The sequence below is a fragment of the Zalophus californianus genome, chromosome 11, assembly GCF_009762305.2.
Source record: "Zalophus californianus isolate mZalCal1 chromosome 11, mZalCal1.pri.v2, whole genome shotgun sequence".
Classification (NCBI taxonomy): Eukaryota; Metazoa; Chordata; class Mammalia; order Carnivora; family Otariidae; genus Zalophus; species Zalophus californianus.
The window spans coordinates 38,390,138-38,399,346 of NC_045605.1; the positions used below are offsets into that span (position 1 = coordinate 38,390,138).

Genomic DNA, 9,209 nt, shown 5'->3' on the forward strand with positions numbered 1-9,209 from the left:
AGCCCAGTCCCTATTCTTGCAGGCTTCTAGCCAAGTGCTTTGTCTCCACTGCTAGTGTCTGTCTCCTACTCCAGACTCTGAACACCTCAGTTAGGAGGTCTGTCCTCACTGGTTTTAGAACTCGAGTGTCCTCCCTGTGACAGGATCTGTTCAGTGAAGGAGCACATTCAGGGTAAGCGTGGGAGGAATGGAGATAGAACTTAATTATAAGCAAGGCTTACTGATGTCTGGTGAGAATGAGTAATTGTTGGAAAAGCCAACTACCTCAGATGCTGACATATTAGAAACCCTCTTTGTCAACGAAAAGCTTGTAGGGATGGCACTATCTATGCTGGGAAGCTGCTGGGCTTCAGGCTCTGGAAGGTTCTGAGTGGGTGGGTCGGCTCCCAGTCCACTTACAGAAGGGATGTGGAGGCTGCCCCAGTGCCCCTTCTCGAGTTCAGTTCTGACTTCTGTCTTGTTCTTTAGGGTGTGGGACTGCCTGAGAAGCACAGACTATATCCCAACAAACAATGGCATTGGCTTTTTCCTTTTTCTTTTTGTAAGTTAAAATCATGGAGTCAAACTCCCTCATTCCTCTCAGGGGAGAGGGAAGCATAGACAGTCTTAAATGAAGGCCAATGGACTTGCCAAAAGTCATATAGAAAGTGGTAAAACATGATTAGAGCTTGGCTTCCAGAATTCCAGAGCTGTGTGTTGTGATTCTGGGGTTAAAAGAACAGGAAATGGGGCACCTGGGTGGCTCAGTCCGTTAAGCGTCTGCCTTGGGTCACAGTCCCAGGGTCCTGGGATTGAACCCCACATCGGACTCTCTGCTCTGTGGGGAGTCTGCTTCTCCCTCTCCCTCTGCCCACCCGCCCCACCACTGGCCACCACTTGTGCTCTAAAAAAAAAAAAAAAGAACAGGAAATGCCTAAAGCAGTTGAGGGGCTTCAATCTTGTATCCAAAGTAAAACCAATGGTCTGGGTGGTTCTTACCCTGCCTTTGGGTCTTCTGTATGGCATACTGCTTATGGGGGCGGGGAGGTGGTGTCGAAAGTCTTCCCACCAGGAGGTGTTGTGAGGATGTAACGAGAGGTCCTGGCACATATGAAGAAGCTAACTGTTATGAATTAAAAGTGGCAACCAACTTTGAGACATCAGTGCGGCTGGCGGACTGGCTCCCTCTTTGTGCAGCCTGACTCCCTGACCATAGAGCTAGGACAGAATGGGTCACACAGAGGGGAAAGGTCAACTGCTGTTTTATTGGAGGCACCATCATGGGAAGGGAGGCCAGGGCTGTGACCACCAGCTCTGCCACGGAAGGAGGTGGGCATGCACTGGATGAGAAGGGCCTGGAGTCCCACATTGGAGTCCCACCGGCCATAAAGGTGGAAGGGGGCAGGTCACGTTGGCGCTCCCAGCCCCTGACTGCCTTTCAGGCAGAGGAAGGCAGAACAGAGCAGAGGGGGGTGGGGTGAAGGCCTTGAACTGAATGTTCACGGCTCGGGCACCAGCTCCTGCAGCCTCAGTGTCCCCCTCGCCCCCCAGCCCATGCTGCTCCATTTAAAGAAAGGACCCAAGAAAGGGGGCTGCCATGGCGCAGGCTGACCCACAGCTGGGGGAGTGCAGGTCTGCAGGTGGGAGAAGAAGGGGCTTTGGGATAGGAACAACAGGAGCAGGGAGAAGGCCATGAGCGTGTAGGAGCCTTCCCAGGACGGGCCCGTGCTGGCAAAGAGGCGGGCCACAGCCACATTGGGGTTGCACTGAGCAGGCTCAAACCACTTCTGCAGGCACTGTCCGCTGCCCCGGTGCTCGGGGCTTGCCTTGAAGGAGCGGCTCCAAATCCTCTCACACAGGTCAGCCGGGGTGGGGAAGTAATGGGGGAAAGGGCGACAGACAGCCCTTGCAGGGCAACGGTTCTTCCCTGTCGGGGGAGATGGAGGCACACCCTTACCTCCCTGTCCTTTGCCCTGGGGGAGCAGAGGGAGCTCGCGCTTGCCCCCAGGCGGGGGCCCTGCCAAGCACCACTCACCCCCACTCCAGTCCCAGTCGCCATGCCAGTTGGATTTGCAAGTGTAAGATGTACGGCAGTCTTCCCACCACTGCTCACAGTCCTCCTGGCACAGGGGCGCATCCAGAATTCTCTCTCCTGGCCCGCCCGAGTCCATCTGGGTACAGGCATGGCAGGAGACAAGAATGCTAATAGCAATCATTTGAAGGTCATCGGTAGTGACGAGGGTACTTGTGCCAGGTACCCTCTGAATAGATTCTCTTAATGGAGTCTGTAAGCCTTGCTTTACCCAGGATAACAAGGAGGTTCAGAGGCTCAATTGTTTGGCCCAGGCTACACAGCTTCCTGCATCCAGAAGAATGGGATTGCAATAGCCCCTCATCCTACAGTTCTCATCTCTTACCCACTACGCTGTTCTGCAGGGCCTGAGGTGGCTTCCTCTCTGGCCTTTTCCCCAACCCGGCCTCTGACTCTGCTCTTGTCTGTAGGGGGACAGCGCGGCCTGCTCCCGCCAGCATCACGGGGCTCAGGCCCTTAGTAACAGGGCACTGTGCGGACATGCCTCCCGCCTCCCCGGCCCAGCCTTCTGACCTTCCGGATCCAAGGCCCCAGGTTCGGGGAGCACTCGTAGAAGCAGATGGCCTGGAGGAAGTGCTTCTCGCAGCCTGGCATCATCACCCCACAGTGGAGCAAGCTGAAGTTGTAGAGCAGGGACACGTCCAGATGGGCTTCCCAGCTGGTGCCCGCCGTGCAGCAGGCATTGCCTTGCCAGGGGAGACACTGAAGGCCGATGAAGAAGGAAAAGGCATAGGGTTGGCTAAGACGCAGTAGACCGAGTAGGACCTGGGCAAGTGGGATGGCTTCAAGCCAATCATACCCATATAGAAGAAATGCTGAGAACGTGTCAAAATCCCCAGCCAAAGAGCCCTGCATGCTGATCTCCCCACCACAGGCTGCTGCAGTCCTCTAGAAACGGGACTTGCAGGGTCTCAGCTCCCGGGGGGTGGCAGAGGAGCCCCACGAGCCCCAGGGGGATGTGGAGCACTGAGAAGCGCTCACAGGGAAAGGCCAGCTCCACAACTCCTCCTTGCCCCCCTCCCCATCAACTGCCTTTAGGGCTTGGGGAGGGGTCGCCTAAAGCCTAGGTCTCCCCAGTGCCTATTGGTAGGAAGAAGGCTAGAGGAGGACCTTGTTTGCATCTGTGCTGAACCAGGCCTGGGCCTCTGGGATCGCCATCTGCCCCTCTTCCCCCAGGCTGGGCAGCTCAGGGATGGGAACTTTGAAGCACTCAAAGACTATGATCTCAAAAGGCCACAGTGTCCCTCCAGTGGCCTTGGCCTCAGTGCCAATATAAGGAACCACATGAGTCAGTGTTGATGGTGGCTCAGAAACCGTCGTGGAATTTGTGTCCCTTCCCTGATCTGCCAAAGCAGCCTCACTCCCCCCCCCCCCGGTCCCCGCCCCAGGCAAGGTCCAGCCTCCGTACCTCCTCGTAGAGCTTGTCTTCTGGGCCAGGCTCTCGCTTGTGGTGTTTGGTGTTCATGCAGACATTGAGCAGCTCGTCCCCAGCCCAGGTGGGCGGCGTGACTGTCCACAGCCCTAACAGGAGCTGCCACCACCGTTCCATGGCCCACTGCAGACAGGAGCCCCGCCTGCCTGTGCAATAGACAGGACAGGCACTCCATGCCCTCTGCCATCCCAATGAGTGAGGATGGGTTTCAGGGCTCTCTCAAGTGACCCTGACCCTCTGGCTGCCCGTAGGACCTCTATCGGAGGTGGCATCATAAAATGTCAGGGCAGGTGGAACACGCCTTAGCATTCTGACACCCACCCCCAAAAATGGACTCCCGGGAAGAGACCAGCCCTAAGGTGAGGGAGGGTCAGCGTGGAATGGCTCCAGCCTGGGAACTTATCCTGGCACATCCCCCTGGGAGGCAGACTTTCCAACCCCGTGACATATGGGCTGGGAAGTCAGAGCATTGATCCTGGATGAGTAACAGAGCAAATGCTCCGTAACCAGATTCTACAGGGCGTAGAGGGCATGGTGGGATGGGGTGGTGGGATAGGTGCATCCTTATGCGATAGACGGCCAGCCCTGATGGCAACCCCCCTGAGGAGTCCATGCAGCCCCCCACCCCAAGCAGCTGGTCCTCCCCCCGGGAGCAGTAGCTCTGCTTCCAGCAGCCCCAACCCATCTCCGACCCTCCTAGCGGGAGCCACGGGACGCAGAGCCCAGGGGGAGTGTGCCCACACAGAGTCAGCTGCGCCGGCCTTGCACACCCAAAGCCCACTTCTCAGCACAGGAGCGCGGAGCCTGGCTTTCTTTCCCCTTGCTGTTTGTTGAGCGCTGTGTTTCCCACTCTGTTCTGGGTAGTACTGGTAACGCGAGGGAGGGGAACGAGAGACTAAGAAGAAGAAAGGCAGAAGAGCACCCTGTGTCCAGTGCCCAACGCTTTGGGAAACAGGGCTCCCTCAGCCTTCACGCACCCAGGAGCCCCTGGCTCCCACAGTCCCCCGGGCCTTGCAGGAAGGCCCCCGTGGCCCATCGCGGTGAAACTGAAAACCCCTGGCCTCACCTGAGTTTAGAGCGGCCAGCGTGCTGGGGATGGAGACCCCGGCCCCACCTTCCGAGCCCACCCTCAAGCCCAAACCTGCAGCTGCCCCCGCTCCGGTATCAGGCACAGCTGCGGCCATCTGGTATCTTTAAAGAAGCTGCTGTAACAGGGGAACAGAGGAAAGATGCTGCCCCTTCTAGCGCTTTCCGCATACTTACTTTCAAAGCAGGAGCCTCTCCCTCCTACTTCCAGAGATGGGAAGCTGCCATCTTGCCCATTTATTGCCCCCTCCACTCCCCAGCAGCCCAGGTGAGGGCGCAGAGCTCCAGGTGGCGCCAGTTTAAGGGCATCCATCTCACCCAGGTTGAGGGGCCTCCTGTGGCTGGAGCTGGAGGCTTCCACTTCCTCAGAGAAGCAGAGACCCAGGAGCGGGAAGGATCCTGGGCTCTGGTCAGCGGCTGACTTCTGCCCTTGGCTCTGCCCGGGGCCAGCTGCATGACCTGGAGAACGTGGCCCACTCTCCAAGTTGGCCTCTCTATAGTATAAAGGGCTGTTTCATAACAGGGATGGCTGGGGGAAAGAAATGAAAGAGAAAATTCACAGAAAGGACTTGGCATTGTGCCTGGCACAAGTGAGTCTTTTGGCTTTAATTCTTTTCCTTTATTCTGTGAAGCCTTTGTCTCTGGGTCCCTGCCCCCGTCTGCCTGCCTTTCCACCTGCCCCTTCCTCGGCTCAGACGCCTGGGATGCACCACCTGGTGGCTTGAGTGACAGCGACCTTTGTCAGCGCACAGGAGCTAAGGTTCCTGCTGGGGAACAGACACAGTGACCCAGAGATAAGGCAGGGCCTTGGAGACCCAAGAATTTAAATGTGTGACCAAAGCCCAAACCAACAAAACCAAAAGAATCCCTCCCACAGCCCACAAAACGACCTCCCTGAGCATGCGGAGACCCCTGTCCCGTGAAATACTCTGCAAGTGTCCTCGGCAGTGATCATATTCACAAGAAAGTCCTTCTCAACCAGGAGAGGCTGGGACACTCGAACAGGACTCTTGGGAGAGGCCCAAAGATGATTAAAACGCTGGAAAAGGAGCCCCTCTCCTTGCCTGTTTCCTAGAACAAGTCCCCTCTCCAAGGAACAAGCAGCCAAAGTGACTGAAGTGTTACCAATACCTAGGAAATGAGAACAGTAAGAGCATTTTTATACTTGAAGCACACAAAGCCCACTCTGGGTTGCTCAGCTACGGAGCTGATGTGCAGACGTGAGTTAGTCATCATGCCGGAAAATGGAGTTCTCCGCCCCGTGGTAACCACCAGGGCGAGCTGAGTGCCACGAAGGACCCAGGCGCTGGGCTGGCGTCTTCACTCCATGGTCTGACTCACTCCTAGAAACGACCCCCAGCCTGACCGCCCTCTCCGATTTCACTGTGGGGAGCCTGAGACTCAGCTGGGGGAGGGGCAGAGCTTCATATCTGTTGCCTAAGGGCCACCTGAGTGGGTTCCCTCCAAGACTGAAGGGGTAGATGCTGTCGGGGTCTCAAGTGAGGTCAGTTTTTCGAAAGTCAAAGGCCAGAATCAGATGGTGTGCGGGGAGGCATGTGTGTCTAGCTTTATTTGGGAGCAGTGATGATTATTGGCCCAGACTCCCATGTCTTTTTTTTTTTTAATTTTTAAAGATTTATTTGAGAGAGAGAGCTTGAGAGAATTGGTGGGAGCAGGGGCAGAGGGAGAAGGAGACTCCTCGCTGAGCAGGGAGCCTGATGCGGGGCTCGATCCCAGGACCCTGGGATCATGACCTGAGCTGAAGGCAGACGATTAACTGACTGAGCCACGCAGGCGCCCCCAGGCTCCCATGTCCTTAAGCAGAGTTGGGAGTCCCCCTTCTAGGGTCCGATGCCAAACAGTCACTGCATTTCTGTGGCCATGGGCATCCCCGTGGATGTGGCCTGCCCGCCCTGCTCAAGTCCTCACAAACACTCCCGAGGCGCGTAAGCCTCCCAAGGCCGTGGGTGTGACAGGGACAAGCCTCCAGCACTGAGACCCAGAAGTAATTATGGAATGGAAAACAGGTCGTCTGATAAACGTCCTTCACAGGGAGGGAAGAAAGTCGAGGAGGGGCTTGCTAACGGTCTCCAGCGCAAGGCATGTAGGAGATGAGCCGAAATTACAATCTGCCCGTAGGCGCCGGGGAGGGAGGGACCCCGGAGGCTGCCTCTCCCAGAACCATCAGGCCAACATCTGCTCCAGCCGAGAGGCAGTTTGCAGCCCTGAGGAAAACTCATTTTTGCTTTATTGTGATTGAGTCTTCCCGAGAGAAATCTGGTTTGCAACTGAAAGCTGATAAATTAAAGCTGGCTGAGGATGAAGAAGCCATTTGAAGCTGCTGACCCCAAACAACTTTTGTTCTGAGAAAACAGAGCACTTAAATTGACAAGAGCAGAGCTGCAGCAGCGCTGGGGAGGGCTGAGGGGAGGGTTGGGCGGGAGCAGCCCAGCCCCTGCAGGGAAATAGCCGCTCTCCGGCTCTCCCCCCTGCTCTGCTGGAGGAGTGCCATGGTGCCACAGCCCACTGAGTTCCGCACGAGTTCCAGAGCAGACCAAGAAGGCAAAGAATTCGTGCCAGGAATCTCCTGGTGAGGACCTGAAGTCAGAGGCCAGTTGAAGGAGACACCGGTGACTCAGAGTTCTTCATGGGTCTTATGAGTCCTTCTTTTCACCCCAAAATCTATTGGCCATCCTTGCTCAGCTCTTGATTGGTAGGTTTGTTTATCGCTAGCCTGCCTTCCCTCCACAGCCATTCCGTCACCAAACCGTTGATGTAACTTCCTGAAAAGGCTCTTGAATTCAAATTCTTCTCGCCCTGTTTCTCCCCAGTTTCTGGGGCCGTGACTACCTCTTGCCTCAATTACTGCAGCCACCTCCTCACTGGCTCCTGTGTCCCTCTCTAGAACGTTCTCCAAGCAGCCAGAATGATCTAAATTTCCCCGTATTTTATTATGAACATTTTCAAACATAAGGGAAGTTGAGAGAATTTTACAATAAGCCCCCTATCCCCACCACTTTGATTTTACCATTACCATTTTACTGTATTTTCGTTGTCCCACATCTAGCCAGCCTTCCAGCCTTCTAGTTACCCACCAGGCTTCTTTTCCGTCATGCATTTCCAAGTAAATCACAGACCTCGGTATACTTCCTCCTAATTTGTGCATCCTTATCATTAACCAAGTTCAATATTTGCCTGCAGGTGTTTCCCCCCTCCCTTCGGAATGATCTTTTTAAAAGGTAAAGGTGGTTAGGATACTTCTGTGTTTTTAAAAGCCTTCTGGGCTTAACATTAAGTCCCAAATCCTTAACCTGTCACAAGGACCCTGTCTCATGAGGTCGCTGTTTACTTCCCGTGCGACTCTTGTATGTCTGTCGGCAGGTGCTCCTCATGCTGACATCGTGACTGCCCTCACTCTGCCTGGCGGTTCTCTCCGAGCTCACGCTCTGTGGCTTCTACCTCCTCCTGACCCGTCAGCTCAGAGGACGGATGGTTTCTCCGGGAAATTTTGTGGGCCACCCCCCCCAACCTGCCCGGGATTGGTGAGTTGTTCTCTCGGGGTCTTATGCTGGCCCCTGCTGTGAATGGCTGCTTGCAGCTGGGGGCAGGCACAGTACTGCTCATGCACCGAACACGGTGCTTGGCCCAGAGTGGCTAGCCAGCACGTGTTTGTTGGGTAAGTGTGCAGAAAATACCTGAGTAGAATAAAAGCTCATTTCTTTTTTTTTTTTTTAAGATTTATTTATTTATTAGAGAGAGAGCGAGAGCACAGGCCCTTGCGCACAAGTGCACGGGGAGAAGCAGAGGAAGAGAAACTCCAGCAGACCCCCCACTGAGTGCGGCGCCTGACCTGGGGCTCCGTCTCACGACCCTGAGATCACAGCCTGAGCCGAAACCAAGGGCAGGATGCTTAACTGACTGAGCCACCCAAGCACCCCTAAAACTGCGTTTCTTATACACACTGTTTTAATTCACATGCTTGCCTAGTTTAACCTGACCTATTCCCTCTCCTTGCCCCTCCCCCTCCTCTCCCCCCTTTATTCCTTCCTCACCTATGCTTCCCCCCTGGAGTTAGAAATAACCTCTCATTTTCTGTTCCCTGTCCTCTCTCCCCTCCCTCCTCCCCTCTCTCCCCTCTCTCCCCTCCCCTCTCTCCCCTCCCCCTTCAATTTTCTCCCTCACCCTCGGACTTTCACACGGGATCATCTCAGTTTCTGGTGATTTCTGTGAGATTTCAGTGTGTAAATGCTGGGGCTTTCATCCCCCTTGAAGAGACCACTTTTTCAGTCTCATCATTAACAAAGGAAATGAGTGTGAAGCCTGTCAGGTGTTGAAGAGAGTCCAAGTAGGTAGAGAGAGAGAAAAACATCAAGGTCCTACGGGAAAGAGATGAGCTGAAAACCAGAGAAGGTATGTCACAAAGAACAAATGTCTTTAGTTTCCTACTTATTTTTCTTCTCAGGCTGCTAGATTCTTCTCTCTTCAACACAGTTTCCCCACTGCCAGTGTCTCATTGTGACATTCAAACCAGGCTACTGCTGGGTGTCCTGGAGACCGTGTTAATAAGTAACTGAGGTTTGCAGGCAGTTTGACAATGGGCAGCTGAGATCAATCCATTTT

The 9,209-nt window shown here is 54.8% G+C and overlaps 1 protein-coding gene across 2 annotated transcripts; it reads right to left on the bottom strand.

The window, feature by feature from the left end:
* Positions 1–1,038: 1,038 nt before the first annotated feature.
* Positions 1,039–5,554, bottom strand: IZUMO1R (IZUMO1 receptor, JUNO). 2 transcript variants are annotated; one of them, XM_027580383.2, is made up of 6 exons: positions 5,518–5,554; positions 4,908–5,118; positions 3,480–3,649; positions 2,585–2,773; positions 2,015–2,150; positions 1,039–1,906 (listed from the first exon to the last, which is right to left on the bottom strand). In XM_027580383.2, exons 3-6 carry the CDS (start codon positions 3,618–3,620, stop codon positions 1,479–1,481), a joined length of 894 nt encoding a protein of 297 aa, XP_027436184.2. In that variant the 5' UTR covers positions 3,621–3,649; positions 4,908–5,118; positions 5,518–5,554; the 3' UTR covers positions 1,039–1,478. The 2 variants fall into 2 exon arrangements, with proteins under 2 accessions (XP_027436184.2, XP_027436183.2); XM_027580382.2 differs by having other exon boundaries at positions 4,767–5,118.
* Positions 5,555–9,209: the final 3,655 nt, after the last annotated feature.

Bases quoted from the DNA above. Each gene is read 5' to 3' on its own strand.
- IZUMO1R (XM_027580382.2), bottom strand. From the start codon at position 4,902: ATGGATGCCCTTAAACTGGCGCCACCTGGAGCTCTGCGCCCTCACCTG. The intron at 3,650-4,766 runs GTAAGTATGCGG...TCTATTGCACAG, and splicing joins GAGAGGCTCCTGCTTTGAAA to GCAGGCGGGGCTCCTGTCTG. The intron at 2,774-3,479 runs GTACGGAGGCTG...ATCGGCCTTCAG, and splicing joins AAGACAAGCTCTACGAGGAG to TGTCTCCCCTGGCAAGGCAA.